We start from the raw sequence: 20,996 nt of genomic DNA, 5'->3' as shown, positions 1-20,996 counted from the left end.
TGGCCCCTGCTCTCCAGGTGGCTCTCCACATGGCCTCCCTGTCCTCATGAAGGGTCCCCGCTGGTCCTACTGCCTCCTGGCTCCCTTTATCTGGCCCCCACACTCCCTTTGTCCAAGGCCCTGGCCTGGCCCTCCTTCCTTGCCACCCTGCACCCTGGGTTCTCCATGACTGGAGCCCAGACCCCTCGACCCTTAGCCCTGATTTTCCAGTCCCAGCCCCACACGACTGCAGCAGCAAGGATGAGGAGCACAGGCTGTAGGAAGGCACACACTCGGGCGTGTTTATTGGGCGAAGTCTTAGAGACTCATAAGGCACATGGTCCAGGAAGGGGATAACGGGCAGGAACACCGGCCTCGGTGCCAGGCACCCAAGATGGCGCGTGCTCACTGCCCTCTGAACAGCTCTGAGCTGCTCTCCCCTTAAGTCCCCTCTGGGCAGCCTGGGAACAAGGGGATGTTTTGTCCCCAGGGTGACCCTGGGTCACTGGGGTCAGGGAAGGAAGAGGCGGCTCTGTGACCCAGGGTGGTGGCCCGGTGGGGCACAGGTGTGAGCTCGGTGCTTCCTGGACCCTGAGGGCACTAGGACTGGAGGAGAGCCACTCAGGCCAGGCCTGGAGGAGGGTGGGTGGGGAGGCGGCAGGGTGGCTGTCGGTGAGCCCCGAGGCACGAAGTGGGGAGGCTCCGGGGGCTGCCTCAGCTGAAGTCACGGTTGGGCAGGAGCAGGGGGGCCACCAGGGTCCACAGGTAGAGGAACAGCCCTGCCCAGCTGGCGCAGATCTTCACCCACACGGCAGTCCACGTGCTGACCATCGTCTGCGTCTCTCCGGGTCTAGAACACACCATATTCCTCGTGAGACTGGCCCCATCCTGTGCCCTTGGTCCCATTCCCTGGCTTTACGACCCAGCTGTGACGCCTGGCTTCACGCTGGCTCTGACGCTGCCTCTGACGCTTGAGACACTTGGCCTCATGACCCTGCGCGAGGCTCTTGGCCTTGCACCAACCTCAACTCCGGTGTTGACCCAAGTCCTAGACCTTGACCAGACTGCTGGTGTCTGACATGTGATCCCAACTCTCTGACCTCATTCCCAGCCCCTGACCTTGGGACTCCTGACCTTAGTCCCAACGGCTCACCTTGACTCAGCCCACCTGACCCCTGACCTTATCACCCTGATCTTAGCTCCTTGATTCTGCAGCTTCGATCCCAGCTGTGGGCTCCAGACCCCAAATGACACAGTATGGTGTGTGGCCATTGCAACAGTCCCAAGTGACGGAGACCAGGTGCAACTCCAGAGGCCCCACCCCAGCCCTAGATGCCACCACTCTTACTCCTAACCCTGCACCTGAGCTTCTGGTCCTACCCTAACCCTGACCTCCAGCCACGAATCCCAAATCTGACTCCATGGTCACCCTGATTTGAAACCCCGTAGCCCTGCACAGGCCCAGCCCCCGCTCCTGTAACACCCCCCTCCTGTGACACCCACCCCATCACTTGGGGAAGCCGCAGGAGCTGGGCACACTGAGGCACCAGCAGAGAAACTGGGGCAGGGCAGGGCAGACACCAGATGCCCCCAGCCTTGAGCAGGCATCAGGGACACCCGGGGAGGGAACAGAGGAGACGGGGCACATGGCACCACCCTGGGCACCTGCCCACCAGGCTGCGCACACCTGTACCAGTTGGTGAGCGTCATCATGATGTGCAGGGAGGCCAGCACGAGGCAGAAGTGGAAGAAGGAGTAGCTGTAGGTGACACCGTCCTGCTCATTGTCGAAGGCCCGGCCCTCACAGACCTCCATCTGCTGCTGCTGCTGCATGACCTCCGGCCCGGCCGGGCACTCCTCTGTCTGCATCAGACTGTTCACCTGCCGGTGGTCTGAGGAGCGCACACTGTCAGGGAGAGAGGAAGGTGGGGTCAGGGCTGTTGCCACCAAGGTGGGCATACAGGTAGCAGGGTGGCCCTGTGAGCCATGGCACTGCTCACAACCCCAGACAGAGGGTCTCAGAGCTCTGGAGGCCAGTGACCCGATGGTCTGGGCCTGGAAGTTAATGAGCTGTTTTGACTCTCAACTCTAGACCAACTCCCTCTGTGACACTGAGCAAGATACTTAACCTCTCTGAGCCTCTGATGCCTCATCTGTACTTCCCTCATAGGGTTGCTAGGAGGATTAAATGAAATAAAGATGAACAGCCCCTGGCACTGTCCTGGCGCAGAGCATGAGCTAAATAAACAGTCAATACGATTATGCCTGCCCATTTGCTACTTCCACAAACATGTATTGAGTTCCTAGTGCTGCAAGCCACGGCACCAGGGTTTTAATGTTAATAATTAACAATGCTTTTATTGGTCTCAGGTAATCAATCATTTGCTCCCTTTCCTTCACGCTTACACTAAAAGAAGACAATGACAATCACAGAATGATTATATGTCATTGCTTTTGTTCTCTCTCTCTCTCTCTTTTTTCTTTTGGGTACTGAGGATTGAACCCATCAGGGGTCCACCTCTGAAATACACCCCCAGCCCTTTTTATTTCATTTTGAGACAGAGTCTTGCTAAGTTACTGAGGCTGGCCTCCAATTTACAATCCTCCTGCTCAATCTCCTGGGTCACTGGAGTTACAGGTGCCTACCAGCACACCTGGCTGTCACTGCTTTTCTACAATGAGGACTTAATGTTAAGACAAAATTTAGTGGTTCAAGACATACAATTTCGAAAACCCAACTCATATTCTGGAAAAAAGGTAAAAAGCCCAGGTATACTGGTTCATGCTTGTAATCCCAGCCACTCTGGGGGCTGAGACAGGAAGACGCAAGCTCAAGGCCCGCCTGAACAATTTAGTGAGAGCCTGTCTCAAAATGAAAAAATAAAAAGGACTGGGAATTTAGCTCATTGATAGAATGCCTCCGGGTTCAATCCCTAAAAAGAAGGAAGAGCTGGATTCTAGCCCTGCCCCATGGAACTAGAAATCTACCCTGGTGAGCCTCCAGAGCCCAGGCCCCAGCTCTCGCGTGGGCATCCAATGCAGGAGAGCCAGGCCCGGGGCCACCGGAGCTGGGCAGAGACTCTGGGTAGTCCTGGTCCTCTGGGCCACCGCTGCCCCTTGGCAGCGGATGTCCCGGGCCGCTGTGTGTTCACGGCCTCTGACAAGCAGCACCTCCTCCCTGAGTCATGGTCTCCCCATTTACAAAAGAGACTTCGTAACTTTCCAGGTTACACGAGATCGATTGTGACGGAGAAGAGAGGAGCATGGACTGCCCTGGCAGGACTTGGAGAAAATGTTGTGAAAAGGTTAAAACAAAACAAACTGCAACAACCTCAAAGCACGGAGGCCTGCCGGGAGAAGGAGAGGCAGAGGGGCAGAGCCCAGGGATCCTCCGGAGAGCGGAGCACAGGCGCACACAAGGGGGCCTGGGGAAGTGCTGGGCTGGGCGAGAGTTTGCAGAATTCAAAGGTGTTGACATTATGACCCAGAGCCTTACAAAGCAGCCGCTCACTCCACCCAGCTGTGCAAATGTCAGAGAGTTAGAACAACAGAGAACACTTCTTTTGCACCTGATACTTGGCAAGTTTCTTCTTACTGGTCTTTTATACTGTTGTATACACAATAACTCATGGCACCAACCTTCAACAATCCAATGAAGTAGGTACTATTTTTATCCCTATTCTGTAGATAAGGAAACTGAGGCACAGAGAGGGTAAATGACTTGCCCAAGATTACAGAGCTAGCAAGTGGCAGGGCCAAATTCAAAGGCAGGCAGGCAAGCTCCAGAGCACACACTAATAAGCACTTCTAATATGTTCCTTTTAATAAGTTGCTGTGTAGCTGGGCACAATGGTACAAGCTTGTAATCCCTGTGATTCAGGAGGCTGAGGCAGGAGAATTGCCAGTGCGAGGCCAGCCTCGGCAACTTAGTAACTAAGTAACTCAGCCAGACTCTGTTTCAAAATAAAAAATAGGGTTGAGGTTGTGGCTCAGTGGTAGAGCACTTGCCTAGCATGTGTGAGGCACTGGATTTGATTCTCAGCACCACATATAAATAAATAAAAATGAAGGTCCATCGACAACTAAAAAAATATTTTTTAAAAATATTTATTTTTTAGTTGTAGTTGGACACAATACCTTTATTTAATTATTTTTATGTGGTGCTGAGGATTGAACTCAGAGCCTTGCACATGCTAAGCGAACCCGCTACCACTGAGCCGCAACTTCCGCCAACTGAAAAAAAATTAAAATAAAAATAAAAAATAAAAGGGCTGGGATGTAGCTTAGCAGTAAAGCACCCCTGGGTTTAATCCTTAGTGACAAAAAAATAAAATAAATTAAAAGAATAAAAAGTTGCTGTGTGAACTTCAGCATGAGCTGCCCTCTCGGGGGAGATGAGGAGACTACAGTCAGCTCCTCCACCATGGACAGCACCGTCCTCCTCTAACTGAGGAGGAAAATGAGGCTCAGAAAAATTAAGCCACTTGCCCAAGTCACATGGCAGGGAAGAAATGGAGCCTGGGCCTGCTGTTCAACCCCAGTACTAAATAAATAAGGTATTTGCTGAATGAATGCTGGTTGCTGTGCGCAGAACAAGGCGGGGCCCGGGAGGCGGGGCCCGGGAGGCGGGGCCCGGGAGGCGGGGCCCGGGAGGCGGGGCCCGGGAGGCGGGGCCCGGGAGGCGGGGCCCGGCCCACTTCTGCTGCCCTCTCCTGCTGCGCATGCTCAGACTCCACCAAGGCAGGGGCTGGGAGTGCCGCTGGCTCAGGGCACCTTCCAGTTTGGTGCGGGGTTCCCAGGTCCTCCTCACTTCTGGCCCCCCACATGACCACTCCCCGGAGACTGGACCCCGTCATACCTGATGAAGAGGGTGCACAGGATGAAGATGATGAGGCCCACGATGCTGGGGGCGTCCCACCACTGGCTCTCGTAGCCCTCGGGGCCTGCCAGGACCGTGGCGTTGTCCAAGCGGGTCAGCAAGTGAGGGTTGCACTTCTGGTCTAGGAAGGGGGGCACAGTCACCCTCCACCCCCTGAGCCGCTGGGAAGCCCGGTGGCCCTGAGGATGGGTAGACAGACAGAAAGACAGAAACCCAACCCACCAGCCAGGGCCCAGCAGCAGACGGCACTCAGCACACACAGTGACAGAGTCAACTCCGGGAGCCGGTGGGCGCCCACTTCCCTGAGGACCCAGTCTCAGGATGGGCTGCAGCCACGTGTCCCTGTCACCTGTGAGGATCCCCAGTTCCCTGGCATGCCACTGTGGTCCAGCAACAAGGCCAGGCCTCCTCGAACCTGGGTCCATACTCACCAGGGACATTGGAGAGGGCGGACCACGTGACAAACATGGTGTAGAGCGAGATGACAGAGGCCTGCAGCAGCCCAGAGTTGGGCTGGGCGTCCTGCGGAAGGCCGTCATCGGTAAGTCCCCTGCCAGACTAGGGACACCCACGCCCACCCAGACCACTCTCACCAACTAGGGGACCTCAGGAATCCCCCGCCCTGGGAGGCCCATCCACCCCACATTGGGAAAACACACCAGCCAGGTCCCTCAGCACCCTCACCTTCCAGAAGTAGGGTTCTAATTCTCCCTCCTCTTCACACTCCTCACTCCTCAGATCACCCAGGCCCCTCCCTTCTGAAAACCCTTCAGGGTGGCACTGCCAACCAGCCTCCCTGGTGTGCCAGCCTTCTCCTCCAGGCCCAGCACGCTAGACGATGGCCTCTCCATCCCCAGAGCGGCCAACCCTCTGCTGCCCCAGGGCCTTCACCCCTGCTGTGCCCACTCTTTGTTTTGTTTTGGATGCCAAGGATTGAACCCAGGGGCACTTAACCACTGAGCCACATCCCCAGCCCCTTTTTTGTATTTTATTTTGAGACAGGGCTTCACTGAGTTGCTGGGGAACTCATTAAGTTGCTGAGGCTGGCCTTGAACTTGTGAACCTCTTGCCTCAGACTCCAGAGCAGTTGGGATTATAGGCATGTGCCATGGTGCCTGGCCCTTGTATTTTTTTTTAACATTTTTTTTAGTTGTTGATAGACTATTATTTTATTTATTTATATGTGGTGCTAAGAATCGAACCCAGTGCCTCACACATGCCAGACAAATGTGCTACCGCTTAGCCACAACCCCAGCCCCCTCAGCCCTTGTATTTTGAGAAAGAATCTTGCTAAATTGTTGAGGCTGGCCTCAAACTTGCCAACCTCCTGCCTCAACCTCCTGTGTGACTGGGATTACAGGGTTGTACCATCATGCCTGGCCTCTTTACTTCTTTAAGCCTGTGTTTCCTTGTCTGTAAAGTAGGGATAATGATGATGTGAGGACCAAATGACATACATGACAGATGTCATTAACTTACAGCCACTGTATCATACCTCCTATTCCTGGCAGCTGTATCCAATATACTTAGCAGTGAGCCTGAAAAGCCAGGCACAGTAGTGCACACCTGTAATCCCAGAGACTTGGGAAGCAGAGGCAGGAGGATTATGAGTTCAAGATCAGCCTCAGCAACTTAGTGAGACCCTGGGTTCAACCCCAGTACTAAATAAATAAATAAATAAGGTATTTGCTGAATGAATGCTGGTTGCTGTGTGCTCTGGATACTGTGTCTCCCTCTCTGGGCTTCAACTTTCTCACACAAATGGAGGCTCTGAGCAGAAAAGAGGTTCTCAGTCTTTCTGCTGAAGACACACAGAGACCACCCAAGCTACCTCGGAAACCCCTGGTGTGCTGAGACCCCAACTGTGAGGTACTGAGACCCCAACTGTGAGGTACGCCCAAGGGGGTCCAGAGACAGTCTGTGAAGGACACATATGCTGGGAGCCCCCACCCACTGTCTCAGAGGGTCTGAGGTGGGACACTGGAATTTCCCCCCAGCACCATCTCTTGGACCATCCAGGAATCACCACTCACTATCCCTTCCTGACGGTCTTCCAATTTGCATGAAAACAAAAAAAAATGACATCAATCACTCCAACAGCTAATGTCCGATGGTCCCCTACGATGCCAGGCACGGCTCCCTTTCAGTCCTGGGGTGTTATTATCCCCATTTTACATTTGAGGAAAGACAGGCACAGAGAGGTTACAGCACTTTCCCAAGGACACCCAGCATGTAGATGGGAGATGCTGCCTCTGGAGCCCACGCTCTCCATGTCAGGGCCTGCCCGGAACCTGGGTTTCTACAGGAGTCCCACCTGCCACGGGGCCAATAGCAGGCTCACCTGGACCTTGGGCAGGACAGCGACAATGGACAGGCAGACACAGAAGGTGAGGTTGAGGCCGATGAAGACCTTGCCCTCGTGGCAGTCGCCGGGATGGGTGTAGTAGATGAACATCAGCGTCACGGCGGCGATGGAGAGCGCGTAGAAGAGGAAGGTGAAGAAGAAGAGGCCTGGGAGGAGGGCAGGAGCGATTCAGGCGGCAGCAGGCAGCCTCCCCGCTGGGCCGTGTCCTCATTCAGTGTCTTCCACGGGGCCTCCGGGTGACTGCCTGAGCTGGCTGGAGGTGGCCTTGCCCTGATCACCGGTCAGCGCAGCGGTTAAAGCGCACTAGAGCAGCAGGCTTGGCGGGGCCCAGACCAGCAGCACCTGGGAGCACTCGGCGGCTCAGGACCCACAGGGGCCTGACAGGGGCTCCTTCTGCTCCCAGGGCTGCAGGGACCAGCTGTCCCTGGAAGCTCCGTGTGGACACCACCAAAAGGGCATCATCTGTGGCCTGCTGTGGCCGCAGCCCTGAGCTGTCTGGTCAGCTCTCCTCCACTGCCCCCCCCCAGCCCCGGGCCCTGACAGCCCTCCCCCGCCCCAGGTGCCACCGACTCCAGGCCCGAGCAGCGGGCGGCACTGACCTGCATACCAGGCGCGGGAGTCGCACTCCTCAGCCTTGCACAGCCACCGCTGGTTCCAGGAGTGCGCGAAGTCGATGAGCAGGACCAGCTGGATGAGGATGAAGAGGAAGGAGCCCACGGCGCCGAAGTAGAACCAGACTGCGTGGGGGGGGCGGGGTGAGGGGACAGGCCACGGGACAGGCCACAGGGACAGCCATGCCTGCCTCTCACTCACTCTTTGTTCAGTTGTCCCTCGTGCCATAGCCTGCACTGGGGACTTTAAGAAGCAGAGTCCCTGCCTCTGGGGAGCCTGGCCTTGCAGACATGCATGGCAGAGTAGGGGTCAGGGGCCGGGCTCCCCACCCCCAAGCTGCCCAAAGGCCAGGAAGCCGGGTGTTAGTACTGTCCCGTGGGGCGACCCAGCAGCCTGGGCTCAGGGGGCCAGGGCAAAGAGCAGCCCCACCAAGCTCCCCCACCTGAAGCCCCGCAGTCCTGCCACTCCCTGGCAACCCTCCAAGGCCCCCCCAGCCACCTACTCTTGGAGAAGGAGCCACTAGGGATGTAGAAGGCACCCACGGTGATGCCCACGAGGACCAGGAACTTAAAGAACCAAAACCTGCAGTGGGGAACAGACAGGAAGCTGAGCTGGGCACAGACTTCAGAAGCCAGACCAGGCCTGGCCCTAGAACCCCGCTCCCGAAGAACAGACCTTGGGAGAGGTGAAGGGGGACTATCTGATGGGCACAGAAAGCCTGTCCGGGCCCCTAGAAAAAGCCCTGAGGGGCAGAGAGGGAAAACCCAAGCAGTGAGCATCGTTGACCAGGCTCTAGCCAACTGCGTCACTACAGTGCTGTGTGACCTCAAGCATACTACTGCCTTTTCTGAGCTTTCTTCCCCCATCTGAAAAACAGGGATAACTAAATGAGCCGTTCTCTGTGCTATGAGCACTGGCTTCAGTGACTCCCGAGTCTGAGGGCAGGGTCTCGAGATCCCCGGGAACAGGCAGAGAAGGAGAAGGGTGCTGGGGAGAGTGGCAGGGTGCGCGGGTGTGGGCCCTCTCACCCGTTCTGGATGGCAGCCCTGGGGTCCCGGCTGCTGCGCACACACATCATGAGCAGGGTGAACAGGAAGAAGAAGGCCGTGGTGGAGAAGCACATGCGGTAGACAGCGCGGAAGCCCAGCAGGGAGCCACAGTTGATGTGGCCCTGAGGGACAATGGGGTTTCCGGCCTCCTCCTCACACACCCAGGGCAGCTGTGGGGACAGAGAGCAGCCTGAGCCCACCCAGGGCGCAGAAGGGATGCAGCAGCCCAGCCAGAGCCGGGGGCTGGCCCCTCACAGCTTGTTCCTGGCTGCGTGCTTTCCCGAGATCACCCGGCAGGGCCCAGGGACACACTGTGGGGTTTCCCAGCGTGGCCTCCCGCCACCTGGCTCGGAGTCACAGCGTCTTGGGGAAAACAGCTGTGGCCCAGCCGCTACAGACTCAGTCCAGGGAGCAGCCTGGACACCCGGGGTGTGCCCGCCACTGACCTCAGCCCCAGGGTGAGATGAGGGGGAGAGTCGGGCCACTCCCGGCTTCAGCACTGACGGGGAGCAGAGCGTCCCCGGGCCAGCTGTCTAAGGGACAACAGTGATCCCAGCATTCCCAAGGGGACCGCGGCTTATAAGGAACAGGACTCCCCGGAGAGGTCCCTGCCAGCTCACAGGGGCAGGCGCCTGGCGTCCTGCCACCCCTCGGTGACTGCTGAGGCCAGGCCAGGCCAGGCGCCCCGGGGCTCACCTTGTGCAGCTGACTCTCCACGCCGGGGCTCAGCATGATGATGGACACCAGCACGCCCAGGAAGAGGAAGCTCGTGAAGACCAGGCGGCTCACCGTGGAGTTGCGGCTGGCGGGGCAGCAGCCGCACAGGAGGCAGGGAGCCGTGCCACAGAGGCAGGAGGCCTGCGGGGCGGGAGGGCGCTGTCACTCACCACCCGCCTGTCGGGGGCTCCGCATCTGCACCAAGCTGGGCAGCGCCGGCCCTTCCCTGACGATACCCATCTAAACTGCAGGGGGAAGTCACACCGGGCCACCACAGCCACAGAAGCCAGAGCCAACCTGGATCCATCTCACGCACCACTGTGGCTTTGGTAAGAGAGCTGGAGCCAGGTGGGGTGGCATGGCCTTGTCATCCCAGTGACTCAAGAGGCTGAGGCAGGAGGATTGCAAGTTGGAGGCCAGGCTTGACAATTTAGTGAGACAGTGAAATAAAAGATTAAAAAGAGCCGGGGATGTAGCTGGGTGGTAGAGCAACCTGGGTCCAATCCAGTGCCACAAGTGTGGGGGGGAGAGCGCGTGCGCGAGCGAGCTGGGGTCAGAGTTTCTAACTTAAGTCGGGAGAGTGGCGCAAAAAAAGGGAAAAGCCAGCTCTGTGTGACTTTATACAACTCACTCAACCTCTCTGAACTAGTTTCCTCTTCTATAAAACAGGAATCATTAACAATACCTACTTCTCACAGGAAAAATGTGAGAACAAAACAGGATTTAAAATTTTACCCCTGTCCTTGGGCTTCCTTTTCCTGTCCCTTATTTTGTCCCCACAGGACCTTCTGTATCCTGATAGGCCTATATCTACTCCTCTGCTTCCCCTGCTCGCAGAGCATGTTTATGTATTTATTTATTTCCGTTGTCAGTAGACCTTTATTTTATTTACTTATATGTGGTGCTGAGACTCGAACCCAGGGCCTCACCCAAGCAAGCGCTCTGCCCCTGAGCCGCAACCCCAGCCCCGAGCATGGAGTTCGTCCGTTGTGCGCATGGGGTGCTATTACCAGGGCCAACAGTGCCTGGCACACAGTAGGTGCTCGTGGGCTCTCTGCTGAGTGTCCGAAGTCTTTGGCCAGAAGCAAACACAACTCAAAAACACAAGCGCAGAGTAAGCATCGGTTGAATGAACCAATGGAAACTCCGGCCCTAGCGCTGCACCAGTTTGGGACAACAGGTGGCGGCCTAATCCTTCCCTTCTGGGGTCCCCTGCCTGTGCCCTCCGCTCTGGCGGCTGAAATTTCCCAGGGACAGCGGAGGCCACACCCCTCACAGCTACCCCCCCCCAGGGGGACCCGCCCTCAGGCCTTTGAGGAAACAGGCCCCGCCTCCAGCCGCCCTGGCCACCTCTCCCCCCAAGTCCTCACCCAGGTATCTAAGAGCAAGAGACCTGATGGGTGACGATGAGAAGTACCCGCTGCCATGAGTGCCAACAGGGGTGGCAGGTCGGGGAAGGTCGCCTTGAAGAGGGCGCCTTTTAGCTGAGAGCTGAGGGGCAGGAGGAAGAAGGCCCCTGTGGCCCCCTGGGGAGGCCGCCTGAGCTGCAGGTGTGAGCAGCGAGTGGCCATGTGGCTGGCAGCCACGCACAGGACTGGCTGCATCCCAAGTGCCACCGGGTTCAGTGTCAAAGGAAGAGGGTCAGGAACAATCTTGCCTGGGAGATGACAGAGAGCAGGCTGAAGGGCCCGGCCCCTGAGGCTCCCTCCACCCCTTCCGGTCTGGACTGGGCACAGGCCCGGGGCACCCTCAGTTGGGTGGAGCTGCCTCCCTCTGCCTCTTTGATGACACCCCTGGAAGCCCTCCTTTCCCTTCTCTGTCACCTACAAGGCCAGGTACAGCATAGGTGCCACCTTGGATGGCTGGGGAATGCCCCCTCCCAGCAATTCCTGGCTACACCCTGAGCTGCCGCCACAAGCCCTGCCATCCACGGCCGTATTTGGGGAGCCAGGGGGAGAGCATAACCCGGGGCAGTGTTCTGTGGGCCACAGGAGTCTCCTGGTTATCAGACGGAGGGCTATAAGTACCATTTTATGGAGCTGGACACTGAGACCAGAGAGGTTAAGAAACTCACCTGGGGTCACGTAGCAAGTCAATAAAAACACTGCGATTCAAGTAACCCAAGTGACAGCCACCGCCTCTGAGGGGCTACTCAGCCACAGGCGCGGTGGCAAGCACTTCATCTACATTAGCCTCACTGACAGTATGAGGTGTGTGACAACCTCCCAGTTACAAATGGGGAAACAGAGACTCAAAAAGGTGACCTAGCAAGGTCACCCAGCAAGCAAGCTGAGGGGTCTGTGAGCTGCCCAAGAGCCTCGCTACTTCCCAGCGCACTGAGGGCGGCCTCGTTAACTTAAAAATACTTCAGAGAAGAAAACCATCCCTCCACGTCCACAGGAATCCCAGGCCAACAGCATTCGCCTCGGAAACCTACGTGCCCTGAGGACCTGGGGACCTGAGTCCGCTCATGACCTTTCAACCTGCGACAGGTAAGACAAGAAAAGCCGTCCCAATTTCAGGGAGTTTGACCTTTCAATTCGCTCCAGTTCTTAAGCGATCCGAATCCAGGTGTTCCTGACACCTGAGACCCGGGACTTGCAAGGCCCAACCAGCAATCGAGGGGCCAGGAGGAGGGGAGGCAGAAGCAGCCCCAGCTATCAGAGCCAGGTTGGTCCCCTGGACCCCTCTCTGCACCTCCGACAGCTCCCTTTAAGGACCCTTCCCAAGGCAGGGAGGCCAGGCTGCGGGAGCAGGGGCAGGTCGTGGGCACCCACACAAACAAGTTCCTGCTCATACGGGAAAGGCAGGGACATGGAGAAGGGAATGTCCACCTGTACATCAGGGAAGGTTCCCCGCCACGTGGGCGAGGGTGAGGGCAGGTAACACTTAACTGGAGAACACTTAATTATGTGTCAATGGAGTTGATTTTACAAATATGAAAAAATAAGATTTACAAATAAAGATAAAAAACTGAAATTGGCACAAAGCTTTTAGGTTTTACGAGCTTATTATCGTCTGGAGAGCCTGCAGATAATAATAATGTCCCACACCTGGGGACAGCGGTGGCCCGCCCACTCTTCGGATCACTACAGAGGTGATGGAAGTCACCAAGCTGCCGAGTGACATGGGTCAGTGCTCGGGCAGGACGAGAGGCCCAGGGAGCAGAAACCCCCCCCAGGCCTCCCACCACTTCCTGCTCCCCAGGGCCTGAGGCAGGATGGAAAAGCCCAGAAGGCCTAGCACAGAACCAGCCCGGCCACCAGCCCAGGGCCTCAGAGTCTTGGAGTTTCGAGGTTCCTGGGCATTTGACAGGCCAGCCAGAAAGCAGCCGGCCAGCCTCTGCTGCCTGCGCCCTGCCTCCCACAGAGAGCTCCCCACCGCACACAGCAGCTGGGCACTAGGGCGGAGAGGGTTAGCACGGTGGGAGCAGTGTCATCCAGTCACCCACACGCTCCTGGTGGCCCCAGGGGCCAGCAGCCAGCAGTCCTTAGAACCCTAGCCCTGGAGCACTGGGCAGGAGAAGCAGCTCAGGGCCGAGCCAGTTTTGAATTGTTTTGTTTGAAACAAGCTGGCCCTTCACTGCCACCTGCACACCCCAAAGAACTGAAAGTGGGGATCAAACAGATTAGTCCACAGCAGCCAAAGGCAAAAACCACCCAGATGTGTATTGATGATAAGTGGATAGACAGAACCCGGTCTAGTTACACAATGGAATAGCACTCACTCATGAACAGGAAGGACATTCTGCACACCACATGGAAGGACCCCACACACACACATGACACATCGAGAAGCCACCACAGGAGGGCAAACACTGCATCCTGCACTCACTGAGGAACCCCAAGCAGTCAAGTTCATTGACAGAAAAAGTAGAACAGACATTACCAGGGGCTGAGGCTGTCACCAGTGGTTACCAGGGTGGCTACTGTTTAATGGGAGCTTCAGTCTGTGAAGATGAAATGGTGTGCGGAAGGCTAGGGGGCTGGCGATGGCGGGACACCCACGTGACAGCACCGAAGGCCACTTGAAATGCACACTTTAAAATGGCCAAAATGAGACATTTTATATTATAGGTATTTCACCACAATAAAAAAGGGAGGGGCGGGAGCTTCCAGGGAGAGCAGGCAGCCAGGGGAGGTGGGAGGAGGGCGTCCTAGCCAGGGGAATCATACACAGATTCAGTCAGTATTTTATTTCCAGGGTATCTGGCGTGGTACCCAGAAGTGGTGGCCAGAGTCCCTTAGGTGAGTCTGAACTTCACCCTCTAGGCAATAGGGAACCACTGCCAAGAGGAATGACATCAGATTTGCGTTTCAGATATGTCACTTTGGCTGGGCATGGTGGCACATGCCTGTGATCCCAGGGACTCTGGAGGCTCAGGCAGGAGGACCGCAAGTTCAAGGCCAGCCTCTACAACTAATTAAGGCCCTAAGCAACCCTGTCTTAAAATAAAAACTAAAAGGGGCTGGGGATGTGGCTCAGTAGTTAAGCCCCCTGAGTTCAATCCCCAGTACAAAAAAAAAAAGATATATCACTTTGGCCGCAGAACAGAGGCCGGCTCCGGGGGTGGGATGCAGTGCTGTGGGAGGAGGGAGAGGGAGCCGGAGCCATTTTCTTAAGCCAGACTTAAGAAGCAGCTTCTCCCACATGGCTGTTTTCCTATTATCAGAGGAAACTCTGATAATGCCACTCACTAGGGATCCATATCATTATGGCTGCATTAGTTAAAGACCCATTTTGGGGGGGGCTGGGGTGTAGCTCAGTGACAGAGTGCTCACCTCGCACATGTGAGGCACTGGATTCTATCCTCAGCACCATATAAAAATAAGTAAATAAAATAAAGGAATTGTGTCCATCTACAACTAAAAAAAAACCTTTACTTTGTATATCTGCTGAAACAAAGGACAAGCTCCTTGAAGACAAAAAAAAAAAAAAAAAAAAAAAAGGCTAAAATGTAAATCTCATGTGTAGCTTGTTGCAATTTAAGAACAAAAACACTGGCCCAGGCAAAAATGCACCCTGTAGCCTTCACAGACCATTCACAGCTGCTGAGCCACCGCAGGGCAGCCCCACACAGGGAAGAGGTGGCCTGAAACCACTCAAGGCGTGTGTCCTTCCCCTGCCCAGTGCCAAGGATGCAGGTCCAGTGCTGGCCTGGCTGCCCGCTCACAGTTGGAGTCCAAGAAAGTCCCTCCTCCCTTCTGTGGGACTCGGTTTCCTCATCTATAAAATGGGCTCCTGAGGCAGGAGCAATGGCTCCGAGCCCAGGCTCCATTTGGAGAGCCGGGCCTCTCACCACTTCCTCGCTCGTGGTCTGGAGCAGTCTGCCACCCTGGGGTGCGTATGGGGCAGTCACAGCACACCGGCTTCATGTTAAACATGCTGAGATTTTCATCTTGGTTCCATCTAATCCTGCAAGGCTGCTGAACGGCAGGTACCACTGTTCTTTCCACTTCATAGACAAGGAGGGGCAGAGGGACTGCCCACGGCCTTCCAGATGAGAAGAGGCCAACAGGACTTGAGTCCAGCTGTTCTGCCCCAGCGGCCTTTCACCGTCCTCCATGTGGATGGCCCTCCCTTGATATTTGCTAACTATCCCGTCACACCATGCTGACTTGCCTGGCCACTCCCAGCTCTGGAGGACCCACCTTATGCCTATCCAAGGCTGGACTCGCCTCCTATCCAGCAATTGCTCAGAGAGGCAGATGGTCACAGCTAGGAGGGTACAGAAGTCTTCTCCAACTCGTGTACCCAAGACAGTCCCCTTAAGATGCCTGGAAACCTCCCATCAGGACCTCAGTCCTAGGGGAACTCTATTGAAACAGGATGTTGGTGTCCAGTAGGAGCCCATTGTACCAATTAATACTGTGTGGCCATGGGGAACCACCTGCCCTCTCTGATTCAGCTTTCTCATCTTTGAAACGGGACTATGAAGTGCCTCGCTCATCATCGTGCTGGGCTGCAGGACAGCTCTTTCCCATGAGCACTGGGCCTATATAAGGACACAGTAAATGGTGGCCATCGTTGGCATGGTGCATGTAGAATGAGACATCAGTGCCACAGGGCTGGGGGTAGGACCGGGGGGATGGCATGGGTGACGGTCTCAGCACAGCACCAAGAACAGTGTCAGAGGTCAGAACTCCAAGAGGAGGGAACTGAAAGGAGCGGCAGGTCCTGTGCAGACACTCACTAACTTTCCTCCCAATTCTACCTAGGCCAGCCCTGTCCCTAGGCAGCCAGGATGCGGGAGAGGGAGTGGGGGTGTGCACAGAAACCTGGACCAGGAAACAAATTTTAATCCCAACTGTGCAACCTCAGGCAAAGCAGCTAACCTCTCTGGGCTGCAGTTTCCATGTCTGCTCTCAGCATTGAATCCTGTGACTCAGAGACTTTCCAGATGGAGTTCTCCACACACCTTCTTCCCTCCGTGATAAGGGCACCCATGGTGAGCACTCACCAGTTAGCGGAGCTGTGCTGGGCACTTTCCATGCCTACCGTGTTTCTTGTTGGGTTTGTTTTTTTTTTTTTTTTTTTTTGGTGCTCGGGATTGAACCCAGGGATTGAACCCAGGGGAGCTTTCCCACTGAGCCACATCCCTACTTCCACATCCCTAGTCCCTATCTTATATTTTATTTAGAGACAGGGTCTCTCTGAGTTGCTGAAGCTGACTTTGAACTGGGATCCTCCTGCCTCAGCCTCTTGAGTCACTGGGATTACAGGTGTGCGCCACCGCACCCTTGCCCAGCCCCACATCTACCATTTAACATTCCCAACAGCATGGGGTGGGGGGGGACACTGCCATCATCCTGGACTTACAGACGGAGACCTAGGATGGGGATTAGCAGGGCTCCCCTCAACATCCCCTGCCCCACCCAGCACAGCAAAGCCGGCGCCAACCAGCAGGACCAGAAGAAAAGCCAGTCACCCTCAGGGAAGCTGTTCCTTCCTGACCGAAGGCCAACCCGCCAGCCCCAACCTTGAATTCTTTGGCCTGGGAGGGACTGCAGGTACCCGCGGAGCCGTCTTCCTGGGTGCGAACACACACACACACACACACACACACACACACTCACACACTCACTTCACAGATGGGAAATGGAGGCCCAGAGGAGAACAGAGAATTGCGTCGAGGGACCCACTCTAAGGCCTCCCTAGGCCGAGCTCATTCTCAGAAAATGGCTACCAAGTGAATCTGTCGCTCCCCAGCGCTCACCCCACGCGCCCCTCCTCGCACACACAAATCAGGGACAAAGGAAGGCAAGTTCTGAGCTTTCCTCCAGCAGCGCCGGCGCCCCCTCTCTCTCCGCCCCTCTTTGTGTGGGGCCCGAGCGGGAGGGAGCTGCTGAATGAACCTCAGATTTAATGAGGGGAAAGGGAAGAAAGAGGGGGCTGGAAGGGGGAAATCAGAAAGGGCCCCTCTCCTACGCTGGCCGCCCCCAGGTCTCCAACTCAGGTGACCAGGCACGCACACCCACACCTCCCTCAATTCCTGGGTTGCCCAGTCCAAAGTTTGGCTCGATGGTCAGTGACAACTGGCACCACCCCGCTCCAGGGAGGCTCAGAGAGACCGGATGGGGGCTCCTCCCAGCCCACTCCCATCTCAGCTCCGGAAGGGTCCAGGGCTGGCTGGGGAAGAGCCCGGAGTCAGCGGGAGCCGAAATGCGCCGAGCAGCCGAGGGCGCAGGGAGACGGGGAGGGATGGACAGACAGACGCACGAAGCTTAGAGACGCGTTCCGGGCAAATACCATGGACAAAGTGAGCCACACCGACAGGGACACATAGTCGCCAAAGGGACAGAGAAGGGCACCCGGCAGAGAGGGGCAGGGTCGAGGCAGGACACACAAAGAGCCAGAGCGTCCGGGAAACAGACGAGAGGCGCACCCCAGGATCGCCCCAAGTTGGCGGGAAGGGCGGGCGGGGGCCGCGACGCTCCCTCCGCCGGGCTCGGCCTCAGTCTCCCCGGTGCCCCGAGGCGCCGCGAGGGCGCTCCCCGCCCGGCCCGCCCCTCCCCCCCGGAACCCGAGCCGGGACACCAGCTGTCGCGGCGCCGCTGCCCGGGACGAGTGGTTGGGGGCGCGAGCTGAAAAAGGCGCCCGAGGGACGCGAAGGCGGGGGCCGGCCGAGGAAGACAAGTTTGGAGGAAGGAAAAAGAAGAAAGTACTTGGAGGAAGAACACAGGACAGAAGTGCGGGACGGGCACTCACGCAGCCGATCAGGGAGCAGGCGCCCAGGCAGGCGCCCATGGCGGCGGCGGAGGCGGTGGCGGCGGCGGCGACGGGCCTCGGGGTCCCGTCCGGCTCCCAGTGCCCGCCTGGCCCCGCCCCGCCCCGCCCCACCTGCCGAAGACGCTCGGCCCTTTCCGGCGGCGCTCGGGGCCTCCCGGGACTCACCTGGGGCAGGTGCGCGGGGCGGGACTGTAGCGGACTGAAGGGGAGGTGCAGATTCCAGGGCCGCGGGGGCCGCGCAATCCGACCCAACTCTGGCCCCGGCTGGGATCCTGGTCCAAAGCGATGATTGGGACAAAGACCAGGACAAAGACCGGAGTTTGAGCTCCCCCAAGACCACTGTGTGACCTCGGGACACTGTCATTCCTAGAGGCAGAATCCAAGAGGGGGTCCCGCTGACTCTGCGACCCTTGGCGCAGAGCCTTTTCTCAACGCGTGGTGCTGAATGATGAATGATAATTGGACTAAAAAACGTGGGCAAGTCACCTCGCCTCTCTGAGCCTCAGTTTCCCCTGCCGTGAAGCGAGGGTACTTGCCTCGCAGAGCTGTTGCAACATGTAGTAGATGCTTAATGAATATAAGTTCCTTGTCGAAGCCCCGTCTCATCCCTGTCCCTTCTGAGAGGTCAGCTTTACACTTTCAAGCCAGGTCCCTTCCTGTTCTTCAAATTCTACTGACTTGGAGCAGCTTGTCTAGGGCCACACACGCCCCACAGCCACCACTCCTGAGTGGTTTCTCACGTTGGAGGGATACCCAAACCCTGGACTCTCCGTTAGGAGGTCGGGGAGAGGGGCTTCCCTAGCAGGTGTTTCCCCAGGGGTAGGTGTGAGAGACTCGGCAGAGGGCTCTGTAACTACCCTAGTCACCCTCCAGCCCTCTCCTCCACCAGCTCTAGACCTAGGGAAGGAAGCCTGTGCCCCACAGCTGGCCCAGAGGCCAAAGATCTGGCCTGACTGCTTCCTCCCGTGATTCACAGGGCGTCAGGCTTAGCCATTAATTGTGCCAGTGCTGTTCTGCAAACAGCCTACACTTTCCCTCCTCCACACTTTTGCCCACAGGATGCTCTTCTCTTTAAAGTCCTTCTCCTTAGCCACTTTGTCCCTTTCAAACCCTCATTCACATCCATACCTTCCTGGTAGAGTACCACAGCCACCTCCTCCAACCCACTACCTGGCCAACTAGGAGTGAGTATGTCCCTGCTACGCTGGTGCTTCCAGAACAACAGGCCTCCCCTCTAGCCTCACAAATAACTTCCTGTGGACTCATCACAAAGCTTGAGCCCATGCCAAACTCTTTTACCCACATGGCACCATTCAATCCTCACAGCAGCCCACACAAGTAGATTAATTCCCCACCCCAACTTCCAGATAAGGATACGGAAACTCAAAGAAGTAGAGTAGCACACGATAGGCCCACTGGGCACTGACTAATGTTGGCTGTGACTCCAAGGATTGTGGATATTGTTGCTCAAGGACACACAGCTTCAGACCCCAAGACTTGTCCCCGCTAGCTTATGACTCTCTTGGAAAGCAAAAGTGATAAGATCTAGCCCACCCCTTTTCCTGCCCAGTATTATTTCATTTCTCTCCTGGTCTGAGTGTCTTCACAACCTGGGACTGCCCATGGACCCTCTGACCCATCTCTGCCACCCGCTGTCCTGCCCTGAGCCCAGCCCAGCCCAGCAGTGAATGTCTGTGGGATGAAGGGTGGCACTTTCACCACCAGCCTAGTTTCCTCCCTCTGCAGCAATGACAGTGTGACCCCAAAACAGCCCCCACACGGCCACCTTCCACCCAACAGTCTCCTATGCCTGAAATGCCACCAAGCAGCCCCGAGTGAGTCCTCCTCACTGCTCCCATCCCAGAGCGAGCTTCCGTTCACCTTCTACCCCTAGGACCTCTGGTTTTAGGTTGAAGTTTTTCAGAACAGGGGACTATACCGCCATTGTCCTGCCCAAGATGGAGGCCATCCAGGCTCTTACACCCTCCTTGTCACCCTCCACACAGGGCCTGCTGCTCTGCGGAGACTCACTGTGTAGCTTTGTCCCGGCGATCCAGCCTCTCTCAGCCGCATGCTTCTCATCTGTAAAATAGAGAGAAATCGGTTTTGTTCTCACTCTCTCGGGAGCTATGGAGGAGATGACACGAGGAAGGAGATAAAAGAGGTTTCTTTGCTTGGCACTCTGACCAGCCTGTCAGCCTTCCTTCCAGTCTCGAACCTTCTAGATGGGACCAGAATATTGCTATCTCACACACCTCCAATCACAATATCACAGTCAGTAACTGTGTCACCAAACCTCTCTGAGCCTCAATAAAAACCCGGGATTCAGAATTCAGTTCTTGTACTCGATACCAGGTAAACTGTGTCCTTTGAGAGAATCATGCAGGAGTCATTCAGTGCATGCCCCTGTGCCCATCACCCTTCCCAGACAGATACTCAACCGCCCAGTTCCCAAAGGAAACAGGCTCCGGCTCCGTAGGCTAGTCACCCTAGGGTTCTCTAATCTTACCTCCTCATGCCCTCAATGTCCCCTAATTTCACCCAATCCATTCTTGCCCTTTCCCCTCTCACCATCCTCCCATCCATGAGGACTCAGATGTGCTTCTGCTTTGAATCTCCTGTCCCCTGGGCCTTTCTTTCTGCACTGGCCTCTACTTCCTGCTTCTGACCCATTTACAGAGTGGGGCTGAGCCCATCCCTTATGAATATGCATGTGGGATAATGAGAGTGTAGGATTGGGGGAGCATCTGGGGAGAAGCATTCCCTATTCACCATCCCTGCCACTCTCCCCACGCAAACCCCCAGCCAAGGCCAAAGCAATGACAATCATAATGCCTACCGCAAGCTTCTTTAAGTGCCTACAACTTACAGTACTCTGCTAAAAGCATCTCCTGTAAGATGTGTTTCAGATAGGACCTATATTCTGACTTAGCAGAAAAGGAAATTGATGCTCCAAGAAGTTAAGAAACTCCTACAGAAATACATGGAAAATGCCCAGTGATATGGGCAGAGCCAGGGTGGAACCCAGAATATCTCCAGAGGTTGGAAAGGCTGGTGCTTTTAACCCTTGCAGCCCAGCTGTTCAGGGCTAAGCCATGGCCATGGTACCACATCTGGACCTCATATGCCAGCAGATGAACCTACAGAGGTCATAGGTGACCAAGGT

General features: G+C 56.3%; 1 protein-coding gene across 1 annotated transcript; it reads right to left on the bottom strand.

Moving 5' to 3' along the window:
- Positions 1-255: 255 nt before the first annotated feature.
- Serinc2 (serine incorporator 2) lies at positions 256-17,890 on the bottom strand. The gene is made up of 10 exons (XM_034636209.2): positions 17,810-17,890; positions 9,581-9,742; positions 8,864-9,054; positions 8,338-8,417; positions 7,823-7,960; positions 7,200-7,369; positions 5,290-5,380; positions 4,838-4,979; positions 1,667-1,885; positions 256-829 (listed from the first exon to the last, which is right to left on the bottom strand). The coding sequence occupies exons 1-10, from the start codon at positions 17,846-17,848 to the stop codon at positions 694-696; spliced, it is 1,368 nt and encodes a 455-aa protein (XP_034492100.2). The 5' UTR covers positions 17,849-17,890; the 3' UTR covers positions 256-693.
- Between the last annotated feature and the right edge of the window lie 3,106 nt (positions 17,891-20,996).

The sequence above is a fragment of the Marmota flaviventris genome, chromosome 10, assembly GCF_047511675.1.
Source record: "Marmota flaviventris isolate mMarFla1 chromosome 10, mMarFla1.hap1, whole genome shotgun sequence".
Classification (NCBI taxonomy): domain Eukaryota; kingdom Metazoa; phylum Chordata; class Mammalia; order Rodentia; family Sciuridae; genus Marmota; species Marmota flaviventris.
This window is presented reverse-complemented; position numbering and strand designations above follow the sequence as displayed.

What these genes read in the sequence shown, in the direction of transcription:
- Serinc2 (XM_034636209.2), bottom strand. Translation starts at nt 17,848, where the DNA reads ATGGGCGCCTGCCTGGGCGCCTGCTCCCTGATCGGCTGC. An exon ending in CTCCCGCGCCTGGTATGCAG is followed by an intron (nt 7,370 to 7,822) that starts GTCAGTGCCGCC and finishes CCCTCCTCCCAG; the next exon opens with GCCTCTTCTTCTTCACCTTC. An exon ending in CGCCCTCTCCAATGTCCCTG is followed by an intron (nt 4,980 to 5,289) that starts GTGAGTATGGAC and finishes CCCCCTTCCTAG; the next exon opens with ACCAGAAGTGCAACCCTCAC.